General features: G+C 40.9%; 1 protein-coding gene across 1 annotated transcript in view; it reads right to left on the minus strand.

Moving 5' to 3' along the window:
• LOC139749260 (uncharacterized) overlaps nt 1-15,689 on the minus strand; it is a 481,728-nt gene that overhangs the window by 156,462 nt on the left and 309,577 nt on the right. The window contains exon 31 of the mRNA XM_071662996.1: nt 10,847-11,014. Within this exon, the coding sequence (XP_071519097.1) occupies nt 10,847-11,014 (168 nt within the window). The remainder of the gene's footprint in view (nt 1-10,846; nt 11,015-15,689) is intronic.

Consider the following 15,689-nt stretch of genomic DNA (forward strand, 5'->3'; position numbering starts at 1 on the left):
TATGCTTTTCATCCTCCTGCATACTAAGGTCCCAATCACTCAAAATCTTTTTCACTCTATCCTTCCATCTCCAAATAGTCTCCCTGTCTTTACTGCTCCCTCCACTTCTGACAAATATACCCTCATTCTCAACCTTTCCTCACTCATTATGTCATGTCCAAACCATTTCTGCACACTTTTTTCAGGTCTCTCAACCAGACTCTTTCTATTATCAACCTCTCTCTCACCCATTTATAACTTGCATAGTCAAACCACCTCTCCATACACATTGTTCTCAAACATGTCATTTCCAATACATACATCCTCCTCTGCAAAACCTTATCTACAGCCCATGCCATGCATCCATATAATGATGTTGGGCTTTCTATAACTTTAAACATACCCATTTTTGTCCTGATAACGATCTCTCTTTCCACACATTCTTAAGGGCTCACGCAGCCTTTGCCCCTCACCCACTCTACGACTCTCTTCCACTCCCATGGTGTCATTTGCAGCCTCATCCACTCCCCAGTATCTAAAACATTTCACTTCCTCCAAATTTTTCTCTATTCAAACTCACATCATAACTAATCTGTCCCTCAATGCTGCTAAACTAAAAACCTTAGTTTTATTCACATCACTCTCAACTTCCCCCTTTCAAGCATTCTTCAAAATTCAGTTACCAACTCCCGCAGTTTTCCATTAAAATCTGCTATATCATCTGCAAACAACAATTGGCTAACTTCCCAGGTCCTCTCATACCCAACAGACAGCATCCGTACCTCTTTCTCCAAGACTTGCATATACTGCATATACCTGCCTCAACACCCTATCCACAAACAAATTAAACACCCATGGTGACATCACATACCCCTACCACAGACCAACCATCATTTGGAACCATTCACTCTCCTCTCTTCCATCTTGTACACATGCCTTACATCCTTGATAAAAACTTCTAAAGCTTCTAACAGCTTTCCTCCCACAATGTATATTCTTAAGACATTCCATAAGGCATCTCTATCTACCACATCATATGCTTAACCCAGATCCATAAAAGCTCACACAAGTCTGTCCATTTCTTTAAGTATTTCTCACACATGTAAGGGTACGAGAGATGAGTGGAAATAAAGAGTGTGGATGAGAGAGCAGAAGAGGGTGTTTTGAAATGGTCTGGTCACATGGAGAGAATGAATGAGGAAAGATTGACAAAGAGGATATATGTGTTAGTGGTGGAGGGAATGAGGAGAAGTGGGAGACCAAATTGGAGGTGGAAAGATGGAGTGAAAAAGATTTTGAGTGATCGGGGCCTGAACATGCAGGAGGGTGAAAGGCGTGCAAGGAATAGAGTGAATTGGAACGATGTGGTATACTGGGGTCAACGTGCTGTCAATGGATGGAATCTGGGTATGTGAAGTGTCTGGGGTAAACCATGGAAAGTCCTGTGGGGCCTGGATGTGGCAAGGGAGTTGTAGTTTCGGTGCATTATTACATGACAGTTAGAGACTGAGTGTGAACGAATGGGGCCTTTGTTGCCTTTTCCTAGCGCTACCTCGCACACATGAGGGGGGAGGGGGTTGTTATTCCATGTGTGGCAAGGTGGCGATGGGAATTAATAAAGGCAGACAGTATGAATTATGTTTTTTTTTTTTTCATACTATTCGCCATTTCCCGCAATAGCGAGGTAGCGTTAAGAACAGAGGACTGGGCCTTTGAGGGAATATCCTCATATGGCCCCCTTCTCTGTTCCTTCTTTTGGAAAATTTAAAAAAAAAATGAGAGGGGAGGATTTCCAGCCCCCCGCTCCCTTCCCTTTTAGTCGCCTTCTACGACATGCAGGGAATACGTGGGAAGTAGTCTTTCTCCCCTATATATATTTATCTATTTATTCACTTTGCCCCGTCGCCGCCTCCCGCGCCAGCGAGGTAGTGCAAGGAAACAGACGAAAGAATGGCCCAACCCACCCACACACACATGCATATACATACACATCCACACACACCACATATACACACCTATACATCTCAACGTATACATATATATACACACACAGACATATACATATATACCCATGTACATAATTCATACTGTCTGCCTTTATTCATTCCCATCGCCACCCCGCCACACATGGAATAACAACATCCTTCCCCCTCATGTGTGTGAGGCAGTGCTAGGAAAAGACAACAAAGGCCCTATTCGTTCACACTCAGTCTCTAGCTGTCATGTAATAATGCACCGAAACCACAGCTCCCTTTCCACATCCAGGCCCCACAGAACTTTCCATGGTTTACCCCAAACGCTTCACATGCCCTGGTTCAATCCATTGACACCATGTCGACCCCAGTATACCACATCGTTCCAATTCACTCTATTCCTTGCACGCCTTTCACCCTCCTGCATGTTCAGGCCCCAATAACTCAAAATCTTTTTCACTCCATCTTTCCCCCTCCAATTTGGTCTCCCACTTCTCCTCGTTCCCTCCATCTTTGACACGTACATCCTCTTTGTTAATCCTCCTTACTCATCCTCACGAGTCCAAATTATTTCAACAAAGCCACTTCTGCTCTCTCAACCACTCTTTTTATTACCACACATATCTTTTACCCTTTCATTACTTAGTCAATCAAACCACATATATTTTATTTCATATATATTTGTCATTTCCCATATTAGTGAGATTGGGTATAGAATAGCTAAAGTTGTAAGCAAATGAAGCAAGGGGAATGGGAGATATTTAGTGAAGCAGTGATAGCATGTGCAAGAGATATGGGATATGGGCAGTTGAGAAATTGGTATTAATTGGCGGGGTGATTGTTCCCTCCACTTCTGATGCATATATCCTCTTTGTCCTCTATCCTCATGTTCTTAACACTATGAATTATGTACATGTGTATATATGTATATGTCTGTGTGTGTATATATATGTGTACATTGAGATGTATAGGTATGTATATTTGCGTGTGTGGACGTGTATGGATATACATGTGTATGTGGGTGGGCTGGGCCATTCTTTCGAATGTTTCCTTGCACTACCTCGCTAACGTGGGAGACAGCGACAAAGCAAAATAAATATAAAATATTTCTCACACATATTCTTCAAAGCAAACACCTGATCCACACATCCTCTACCACTGCTCACATAACATTGTTCATCCCCAGTCCAGAGCTGCCAACCTTGTCACACAAACAAACAAACAAAAGAAAAAGGGAACACATGGCAAAATAAGGAATTTTGAATAAAAAAAAAAAGTAATTTTGAAAAACAAAACTTACAACCACGCACAATACAGGCTGCACTTTCAATAAAAGAAACTGTGATGTCCAGTGCTCAAGATATTATCTCCATTCATTTATCTACATGTAGTTGGTCCACAATTGTTCATTTTAAAACTAACAAAATATCTAGTCAGTAGTGTTTCATTTTCGGTCCTTGAACTAAATCAACAGAGGTTCTAATGCTTGTTTGTCCACATATATTCAATCCTGGCTAGAAAGCTTTTGTTGTAAGCAGTGGTTGCTTGTTTGCACTTCTCCAGAGGCCTTTCACTGAACTTCATTTGATGATAACTGTTTTTTAGCACAGATATACACATTCTGCGTGAGGAAATCTGATAATGTTTATGTGCGCTAAAACTTGAACAAAATTCTGTGGCGTATTTCCTTACCAGACTTAAAATTCTCTCATCTTCATCATTGCTGTAAGCAACTTACAGAATAGCAAATATGATTCTGGGAAGATGTACATACTTTTCCTTATAAGACTTGTGAAATGGCCACCCACAACTCATCAGCCCTTTAGCCAAGATATACACCTTCAAGCTGGTCTACCCGGTAGTGAGCAAATTCAAGTTCAAGTTCATCTATCTGCTCTTCCATGAAGTGAAATTTCTTCATGAAGTAGAACACTGATGCTAACTTTGCATCCATTCTCTTTCTTGGGTCAGCATCACTTGCATTCTGAATCAGCTCATTCTTCAGGGAGAACTTCTTGAGCACATACTCATACACAAAAAAGTATTTCCTAAATGATGTGAATTCTTCCTTTTTGTTGTGAGAAAGTTCATAACATCATTCCCCAAGATGAGATCCTCATCTGGTCATTGATTGCACTTTTCCCTAATACTGCACTGTTCAGGTGATGGAGAAGTTGCAATCACTGAGGGCTTCCCAAACCAGAGCAGTATCTCTTGTAGGAAGACTTGTAACATCTCATGTAAAACATGGATCTTTGGGGCTTCTTCTTGCAGCTCAAGACTGAGCTTGTTGAATAAAGGCATGGTTTTAAGGAGGAACATACAATACAGCTTACTGTAATTATTAAGTCAAGTAAGGACTTTCACAGCTTCATCCACAGAAATACTTGCTACACAGTCTGCACTGGAAGACATCTCAGTCTTTTCCCGAACTTCTAATCAATGTAGCTTCTGATGAAGGTTTCTTTCTATTGTCTACACTGCCTGAAGCTGGTATATTACAAGTACCCATGATAGTTCATTTCATCCCAGTTAATTAAGGGTCGAGGCCCAAATAAACTGATGTGATGTGACTTATGTACTGAAGATTAGATTCCTCTGGCAAAATTTTCATTACTCTTCGTTTGTCATTGCTAGAAATTCTTAGTGAATTAAATTTTACTTCTTTGAAGATCAGCAATAGAAGGAAGAGAACTAATAATTTCTTATCCAATTCTATTCGTGATAATTTTGTGCGACTTTTTGAAGCCTCAGGAAGGCCTGGCCTAGGAGTAGGACTCGTCTGGTTACTCAAGCTAAAGATATAATCACATGGTAAGACTGACCATGCAACAACTTGTGCTGTCATTTCTGTGAAATGGCCGGAAATTGACCAATGTCTGACTATTATTTTGTACATTCTATTAGTACTTGCATGTACGATGATAATGTACACTATACATGGAATAGTGCACCCCTGTGAACTTCCCATACATTACATACACAATACATGTACAATACATGAACTTATGATCAGAATTTCAAAAATTTGTATTTCACTAAGAAAAATATTTTCATAAAGACAAAAAATATGGAAAAAACAATGGTTGGTAGCTCTACCAGTCTGATGTTCTGTACATGCCCTCACTCTTTCAATCTCTACCCTCTCATAATACATTCAACAAACTTACATTACTCTAGCTTGAACACACATCTTTATCCCCCTTGCCTTCATACAAATATCACTATATATGCATTCCACCAATCCTCAACCACCTTACCATGATCCATACACACATTGAAAATCCTAACAAACCAATTAACACCATATTCACCCCTTTCTTACTAAATTCTAAAGCAATACCATCCACTCCAGAGACTATGCTAAATTTTATCCTAATTTAAGCCTTTATCACCTATTCTCTCTTCACGAAATACTCTCCATGACTCTCTTACTTTGCATACAATCCTGACTCAAACACCCTGCATCTGCTATGCAGTCATCAAACACACTCAACAGTCCTTCAATATACTCACTCCATCTCCTCATCACTTTATCACTACCTGTTACCACTTCCCCTTCTGCTCTCTTCACTATTTTGCACATTATTAACCTCCTTCCAAATCATCTTCCTGTCCCTAAAGTTTACTGATACTTGCTCACCCCACCATTCATTTGCCCTTTTTTTTTTTTAAACCCATGCACTTTCCCCTTAACTTCTGGCTGTTTTCTCTTATACATCTCCTAATCATTCACACTCCTTTCCTGTAAGTACCACCCAAATGCTTCCCTTTTCTCTTTCACAAGCAACTTTACTTTGTCTCAACACTCACCACCATTATGAAGCTGTCCACCTCATAGCTTTTGTATGCCAAATGCATCTCACACAAATGCCAGCACTACTTCCCTGAATACCTCCCATTCCTCATCCACTCTCCCTGCTTAATTTACTCTCACATTTTGCCATTCTATATTCAATCTCTCCTGGTATTTCTGCATCCACTTCTCTTTTCCAAACTAACTTACTATCATCACTCTGTTCTCACTGATATTGTTTCCTTTTCCCTAAAGCCTCTACAAATCTTTACCTTATCTCCAGAAGGTAGTTATCAGACATCACAAAACCTTCTCTCAGTACATCTACATCCAAAATTGAATCTTTTACACAATTACCAAATAATATGCAATACAATAATGTCTGATCACCATCTTTACAACTCACATAAGTATACTTGTGTATGTCCCTTTTTAAACCAGGTATTCCCAATCACCAGTCCTTTATTATGACACAACTCCACAAGCTGTTCACCATTTCCATTCACAATATCGAATACCCCATGCCTCCCAGTTATACATTCAACTACCACAGGTCTTCCCACGGTTTACCCTAAATACTTCACATACCCTGGTTCAGTCCAATGATAGCACATCAACCCTAGTATACCACATCATTCCAAATCACTCTTTTCTATGCACGCCTTTCACCCTCCTGCATGTTCAGATCCCGACTGCTCAAAATTTTTTTCAATCCATTCTTCCATCTCAAATATCATCTCCCGATTCTCCTTGTTCCCTCCACTTCTGACACATATATCCTCTTTGTCAACCTTTCTTCACTCATTCCCTACATATGTCCAAACCAATTCAGCACACTCTCTTCCACTCTCTTTTCAACATTACACATTTCTCTCACCGTTTCATTACTAACTCGGTCAAACTACCTCACACCAAATATTTGTCCTCAAAAATTTAATTTCCAACACATCCACCCTCCTCCGTACAGCTTTATCTGTAGCCCATGCCTCATCTCCATATAATATTATTGGGACTACCATTCCTTCAAATATAACCATTTTTGCCCTCCCAGATAACATTCTTCAGCATTCCCAGAACCTTCAGCTCCTCTCCCACTTCATGACTCACTTTCACTTCCATGGTTCTATTCACTGCCATGTTCACTCCAAGATATCTAAAACACTTAATTTCCTCCAATTTTTCTCCATTCAAACTTACATCCCAACTAATCTGTCCCTCAACAATGCTGAACTTAATAACCTTGCTTTTATTCACATTCACTCTCAACTTTCTCCTTTCACACACTTTTCTAAACACAGGCAACAACTTCAGCAATTTCTCATTTGAATCTGCCACCAGTATCCTATCATCAGCAAACAACAACTGACTCACTTCCCAAGCCCTCTCATCCCCCAAACACTGCATAATTGCCCGTCTTTCCAGGACTCTCGCATTTACCTCCTCACCACCCCATTCATAAACAAACTAAAAAACTATGGTAGTGTTACACACCCCTGCAGCAGACCAAGCTTCACTTGGAATCATTCTCCAGGACTATCGCATTTACCTCCTTCACCATACCATCCATAAACAAAGTGAACAACCACGGGGATATTACACACCTCTATCACATACCAGCCTTGACTTGGAACCTTTCACTTTCCTCTCCTCCTATTCATACACAAGCCATACTTCCTTCTAGCAGCTTTCCTTCCACACAGTATATTCTTAAGACCTTCCAAATAGCATCTCTATCAACCCTATCATATGCCTTCTCAAGACCAATAAATGCCACAAACAAATGCTTTTCAGATTACTTCTCACTCACATTCTTTAAAGCAAACATCTGCTCCACAATGGTACCATGGAAGAGACAAAATCTTTATAATTCTAAGGAATATAAAAAGAGTTCTACCTACAGCAGCATGATACAGATTTGTGATAAAACATATATATCATAACTTTGCATGTAAGAAATCTAGCCCATTTTGATTGCCTTATGCCATCTAAGCTATGACTGGAATCCTTGAAATGACAAAACTCACAGCTACTTTCCAGTAATCATCATATGAAATATAACAACCTTAATTTTACTCTAATCTGAAAACTAGTCCTCTTTGGTCCCTTTTTTCAGAAATAGAGAGGTCAGAACCTCACAAAATCATAACATAAAATTTCCAACAATCAGTGAGTGGCAACTTTAGTTACAGCACACAAACTAACCACCTACAGATAAGATATGAAAAAGAGATGAGTCCCTTTTGGCCCCTTTTTTCAGAAATGGTAAGGGTCAGAGTCCCCTACCTCTAACATGGCTTGAATTTCAGTATAAGAATCATACTCCAAAAATTTCAAAAGTCAAAGTAAACTAGGTTGAAGCATAGACAGCAATAGTTTACAGACAACAGAGGATGAAGAATGACAGTGCTGATGACAATGGCAAGCCTTAATACAACCCAAAAACATTCAGCTGAGGTAGAATTAAAATGGAAGTTGTCTTGAGTTTTCCTCCATTGTTCAAAACCTCATCTGGGGGAACTGTGCAGGTACAGTACTAAGCAGTGTACCAAAAAAAAATTAAAGAAAAACAAAGGTCTACACATGACCAACCAATACCTGACAAACAAGGTTTCATGCTTATGCCATTAATACTAAAAGGACATGGCCTCTGCCCTATTCTCACATGTGGGATCAGTTGTCAGATGAAATGGTTAAGAATTCTGATTATTATATTAGCACTTATCTACTTTATACACACAATACACAATTTGATTAGTTACAATTATCTACTCTATATACACAACACACAAGAAAATGATAGAGTTGATAGAGATGCTCTGTGGAAGGTATTAAGAATATATGGTGTGGGAGGAAAGTTGTTAGAAGCAGTGAAAAGTTTTTATCGAGGATGTAAGGCATGTGTACGTGTAGGAAGAGAGGAAAGTGATTGGTTCTCAGTGAATGTAGGTTTGCGGCAGGGGTGTGTGATGTCTCCATGGTTGTTTAATTTGTTTATGGATGGGGTTGTTAGGGAGGTAAATGCAAGAGTTTTGGAAAGAGGGGCAAGTATGAAGTCTGTTGGGGATGAGAGAGCTTGGGAAGTGAGTCAGTTGTTGTTCGCTGATGATACAGCGCTGGTGGCTGATTCATGTGAGAAACTGCAGAAGCTGGTGACTGAGTTTGGTAAAGTGTGTGGAAGAAGAAAGTTAAGAGTAAATGTGAATAAGAGCAAGGTTATTAGGTACAGTAGGGTTGAGGGTCAAGTCAATTGGGAGGTGAGTTTGAATGGAGAAAAACTGGAGGAAGTGAAGTGTTTTAGATATCTGGGAGTGGATCTGGCAGCGGATGGAACCATGGAAGCGGAAGTGGATCATAGGGTGGGGGAGGGGGCGAAAATTCTGGGGGCCTTGAAGAATGTGTGGAAGTCGAGAACATTATCTCGGAAAGCAAAAATGGGTATGTTTGAAGGAATAGTGGTTCCAACAATGTTGTATGGTTGCGAGGCGTGGGCTATGGATAGAGTTGTGCGCAGGAGGATGGATGTGCTGGAAATGAGATGTTTGAGGACAATGTGTGGTGTGAGGTGGTTTGATCGAGTGAGTAACGTAAGGGTAAGAGAGATGTGTGGAAATAAAAAGAGCGTGGTTGAGAGAGCAGAAGAGGGTGTTTTGAAGTGGTTTGGGCACATGGAGAGGATGAGTGAGGAAAGATTGACCAAGAGGATATATGTGTCGGAGGTGGAGGGAACAAGGAGAAGAGGGAGACCAAATTGGAGGTGGAAAGATGGAGTGAAAAAGATTTTGTGTGATCGGGGCCTGAACATGCAGGAGGGTGAAAGGAGGGCAAGGAATAGAGTGAATTGGAGCGATGTGGTATACCGGGGTTGACGTGCTGTCAGTGGATTGAATCAGGGCGTGTGAAGCGTCTGGGGTAAACCATGGAAAGCTGTGTAGGTATGTATATTTGCATGTGTGGACGTATGTATATACATGTGTATGGGGGGGGGGGCATTTCTTTCGTCTGTTTCCTTGCGCTACCTCGCAAACGCGGGAGACAGCGACAAAGTATAATAAAAAATAAAATAACAAGAAAATTAAAGGTTAAAAGTCCTACCACGTCTTATAACATTATGCTCAGTTTCACTAAATTTACATGTCAAGTTTTACTTTGAAATTAGTTCTGGTCTGCACAATGTGAACCTTTTCAATACTAATGTCATGCTCCCTTTGTTAAGGAATCACCATGGTAAGTGGTAGCCTTTCTCTGAATTAGCACATTTCCCAGTCTGGATAAATGGTAAGTGATAAAGACGATCAGCACAAAAGCAGAAAACAAGCAAAGAGGACAAAGTATCAAGTGAGACTGAGGAGAAATATTTTCACTGCAACTTGTTGGGAGGTGTATAATGTAGTTCTGTGACTAGCTTAGAACTTTTTGCCTTCTCTCACATATTCTAACTCCCCTAAGATGGCTGCCAACAGACTAGGGATTATGCTGCTGCCACATTAACTGAAATTAACACAACCTAGATACCTCTCATTCTCAACATTTATGCACAATCAAATGAAATGCTAAAATGTACAATCAAACAGTTCTTAACTCATTTCAAATACTGTATGGTCACTACCTAAACATCTGGATCAAATCTGGATTCTAAGTACTTATTATGGACATTGTAGAATCATCAGGAAGCATCTGGATAACTTTATCCACTGTAGCTACAGTTAAATTCTATTTATCCAAGGTTTGGAAAAATGAAGTCTTAATGTACTTCAGAAGAGTAATACAGAAGAATGACTGTGTAAGAATTCTTTATGTGTGTTGAGGGAGAACTGTGAAGAAACAAATTTATCTCACTTGACAAATCAACAGCAAGCTAAATGCAATTGAATGAAAAAGTACCAAGACCTTTTAAAAGAGCAGAATCCCAGATTTCACCTAAACAATGTCTGAACAAAATGAGAGGCTTTGTGCACTTGATTCATCCCATACAAGTGGGTATGGATATACAACAACTGATATATAAACCTGATATATAAGATAAAAAATTTTCTCTAGATATCATGAATGGAGCAAGGTTAAAAATATCTTGCTAAGAACAGTAGCATGCGAGCCATACCCTGATCTGCTTCATGAGTTCTTCAACGTGTTGCTTGAGCTTAGTAATCTCACTCTTGGAATGCGATCTGACCTGACACAACTTGTCATTTAGCAACTGATTTTGTTCCTCAACTTGATATAATTTCTGATGTAAATCTGCAACCTCCGTTTGATGTCTCACAGACTGCTGGAAAGAAAATATTAAATCTTCATCATATACAGATATGGTATCATAGAAAGAGGATTGGCGGAATGCGTGCATAGTGCCATTGTACAAAGGCAAAGGGGATAAGAGTGAGTGCTCAAATTACAGAGGTATAAATTTGTTGAGTATTCCTGGTAAATTATATGGGAGGGTATTGATTGAGAGGGTGAAGGCATGTACAGAGCATCAGATTGGGGAAGAGCAGTGTGGTTTCACAAGTGGTAGAGGATGTGTGGATCAGGTGTTTGCTTTGAAGAATGTATGTGAGAAATACTTAGAAAAGCAAATGGATTTGTATGTAGCATTTATGGATCTGAGATGGTATATGATAGAGTTGATAGAGATGCTCTGTGGAAGGTATTAAGAATACATGGTGTGGGAGGCAAGTTGTTAGAAGCAGTGAAAAGTTTTTATCGAGGATGTAAGGCATGTGTACGTGTAGGAAGAGAGGAAAGTGATTGGTTCTCAGTGAATGTAGGTTTGTGGCAGGGGTGTGTGATGTCTCCATGGTTGTTTAATTTGTTTATGGATGGGGTTGTTAGGGAGGTGAATGCAAGAGTTTTGGAAAGAGGGGCAAGTATGAAGTCTGTTGGGGATGAGAGAGCTTGGGAAGAGAGTCAGTTGTTGTTCGCTGATGATATAGCGCTGGTGGCTGATTCATGTGAGAAACTGCAGAAGCTGGTGACTGAGTTTGGTAAAGTGTGTGAAAGAAGAAAGTTAAGAGTAAATGTGAATAAGAGCAAGGTTATTGGGTACAGTAGGGTTGAGGGTCAAGTCAATTGGGAGGTAAGTTTGAATGGAGAAAAACTGGAGGAAGTAAAGTGTTTTAGATATCTGGGAGTGGATCTGGCAGCGGATGGAACCATGGAAGCGGAAGTGGATCATAGGGTGGGGGAGGGGGCGAAAATTCTGGGAGCCTTGATGAATGTGTGGAAGTCGAGAACATTATCTCGGAAAGCAAAAATGGGTATGTTTGAAGGAATAGTGGTTCCAACAATGCTGTATGGTTGCGAGGCGTGGGCTATGGATAGAGTTGTGCGCAGGAGGATGGATGTGCTGGAAATGAGATGTTTGAGGACAATGTGTGGTGTGAGGTGGTTTGATCGAGTAAGTAATGTAAGGGTAAGAGAGATGTGTGGAAATAAAAAGAGCGTAGTTGAGAGAGCAGAAGAGGGAGTTTTGAAATGGTTTAGGCACATGGAGAGAATGAGTGAGGAAAGATTGACGAAGAAGATATATTTGTCGGAGGTGGAGGGAACGAGGAGAAGTGGGAGACCAAATTGGAGATGGAAAGATGGAGTGAAAAAGATTTTGAGTGATCGGGGCCTGAACATGCAGGAGGGTGAAAGGCGGGCAAGGAATAGAGTGAATTGGATCGATGTGGTATACCGGGGTTGACGTGCTGTCAGTGGATTGAATCAGGGCATGTGAAGCGTCTGGGGTAAACCATGGAAAGCTGTGTAGGTAAGTATATTTGCGTGTGTGGACGTATGTATATACATGTGTATGGGGGTGGGTTGGGCTATTTCTTTCGTCTGTTTCCTTGTGCTACCTCGCAAACGCGGGAGACAGCGGCAAAAAAAAAAAAAAGAAAGAGACATTAGCAAAGTGTCTATTAACAACTTTATAATTGTGCTGCATTATAAAAAATTTCTTGTCTACTTCAATATTAATCATTTTATTAACTGCAATATCTCTTTTTAAACCAGGTATTCCCAATCAACGGTCCTTTTTCAGCACACAAGTCTACAAGCTCTTCACCATTTCCATTTACAACACTGAACACCCCATGTACACCAATTATTCCCTCAACTGACACATTACTCACCTTTGCATTCAAATCACCCATCACTATAACCTAATCTCGTGCATCAAAACTACTAACACACTCACTCAGCTGCTCCAAAAACACTTGCCTCTCATGATCTTTCTTCTCATGTCCAAGTGCATAGGCACCAATAATCACCCATCTCTCTTCATCCACTTTTAGTTTTACCCATATCAATCTAGAGATCACTTTCTTACACTCTATCACATACCCCCGCAACTCCTCTTTCAGGAGTAGTGCTACTCCTTCCCTTGCTCTTGTCCTCTAACCAACCCCTGGCTTTACTCCCAAAACAGTCACAAACCACTCTTCCCCTTTACCCTTGAGCTTCTTTTCACTTACAGCCAAAACATCGATTCCTTTCCTCAAACATACTAACTATCTCTCCTTTTTTCTCATCTTGGTTACATCCACACACATTTACACACCCCAATCTGAGCCTTTGAGGAGGATGAGCACTCCCCACGTGACTCCTTCTTCTGTTTTCCCTTTTAGAAACTTGAAATACAAGGAGGGGAGGGTTTCTAGCCCCCCCCGCTCCCATCCCCTTTAGTCGCCTTCTACGACACGTGGGGAATGCGTGGGAAGCATTCTTTCTCCCCTATCCCAAGGGATAAGAAAAAAGAGAGATATACATAAGTATACATATGTAAGTACGAGAGATGGCCAGAGAGCATTATTGGATTACGTGTTAATTGATAAGCGCATGAAAGACTTTTGGATGTTAATGTGCTGAGAGGTGCAACTGGAGTGCAGTCGGATCATTATCTTGTGGAGGCAAAGGTGAAGATTTGTAGAGGTTTTCAGAAAAGAAGAGAGAATGTTGGGGTTGAAGAGAGTGGTAAGAGTAAGTGAGCTTGGGAAGGAGACTTGTGTGAGGAAGTACTAAACAAGACTAGAGTGCAGAATGGAAAAAGGTGAGAGTAAAGGACGTATCGGGAGTGGGGGAGGAACGGGATGTATTTAGGGAAGCAGTGATGGCTTGTGCAAAAGATGCTTATGGCATGAGAAGCATGGGAGGTGGGAAGATTAGAAAGGGTAGTAAGTGGTGGGATGAAGAAGTAGGATTAATCGTGAAAGTGAAGAGATAGGCATCTGGACGATTTTTGCGCATCTGTGAGTGTTGAAAAATGTGTGGAGGGCGAGAACATTATCTTGGAAAGCAAAAATGGGTATGTTTGAAGGAATAGTGATTCCAACAATGCTATATGGTTGGGAGGCGTGGGTGTGTTGGAAATGAGATGTTTGAGAACAATATGTGGAGTGAGGTGGTTTGATCGAGTAAGTAATAATAGGGTAAGAGAGATGTGTGGTACTTAAAAGAGTGTGGATGAGAAAGCAGAAGAGGGTGTTTTGAAATACTTTGGTCATATAGGGAGAATGAGAGAGGAAAGATTGACAAAGAGGATATATGTGTCAGAGGTGGAGGGAATGAGAAGTGGGAGACCAAACTGGAGGTGGAAGGATGGAGTGAAAAAGATTTTGAGCGATTGGGGCCTGAATATGTAGGAGGGTGAAAGGCATGCAAGGAATAGAGTGAATTAGAACGATGTGGTATACCGGGGTCGATGTACTGTCAATGGATTGAACCAGGGCAACTGTCAATGGATTGAACCAGGGCATGTGAAGCGTCTAGAGTAAACCATAGAAAGTTCTGTGGGGCCTGGATGTGGAAAGGGAGCTGTGGTTTCGGTGCATTATACATGACAGGTAGAGACTGAGTGTGAACGAATATGGACTTTGCCGTTTTTCCTAGCGCTACCTCGCGCGCATGCGGGGGGAGGGGGTTGTCATTTCATGTGTGGTGGGGTGGTGACAGGAATGAATAAAGACAGCAAGTATGAATTATGTACATGTGTGTATATGTATATGTCTGTGTATGTCCACTAACGTCCACACACGCATACATACACACCCACACATCCCAACGTACACACATATATACACACACAGACACACACATATACACACATGCACACACTTCACACTGTCTGCCCCTACTCACCCCCATCGCCACCCCGCCACACACGGAATAACATCCCCCTCCCCCCTCATGTGCGTGAGGCAGCGCCAGGAAAAGACAACAAAGGCCCCATTCGCTCACACTCATTCTCCAGCTGTCATGCAATAATACCTATATGTATTAATAATACGGGCTAAGTATTATTTCATTTACAAACAGTGTCACTAATACTGTGATATACATCTGTTGATGAGGCACATAAAATGCTCACTTCATGTTTTACTAATGAGAAATTAGTAGTTCTACTCTTAAAGTCATGAAAGAACAGATGAATATGTGACTTTGACTTAAATTTCTAAAAAGTTCAACTAAATGTCACACTTCTAAGCAACATACTAGTCTTATTTAACTACAATAATGTATTCATACACAATGGAACAATCGTGTAAAGTTTAGTTGATAGGTTTTGTTATTATATTATATTTTTATTATACTTTGTCGCTGTCTCCCGCGTTTGCGAGGTAGCGCACGGAAACAGCCGAAAGAAATGGCCCAACCCCTCCCATACACATGTATATACATACGTCCACACACGCAAATATACATACCTACACAGCTTTCCATGGTTTACCCCAGACGCTTCACATGCCTTGATTCAATCCACTGACAGCACGTCAACCCCGGTATACCACATCGCTCCAATTCACTCTATTCCTTGCCCTCCTTTCACCCTCCTGCATGTTCAGGCCCCGATCACACAAAATCTTTTTCACTCCATCTTTCCACCTCCAATTTGGTCTCCCTCTTCTCCTCGTTCCCTCCACCTCCGACACATATATCCTCTTGGTCAATCTTTCCTCACTCAT

This window comes from Panulirus ornatus, chromosome 6 (assembly GCF_036320965.1).
Source record: "Panulirus ornatus isolate Po-2019 chromosome 6, ASM3632096v1, whole genome shotgun sequence".
Taxonomy (NCBI): Eukaryota; Metazoa; Arthropoda; class Malacostraca; order Decapoda; family Palinuridae; genus Panulirus; species Panulirus ornatus.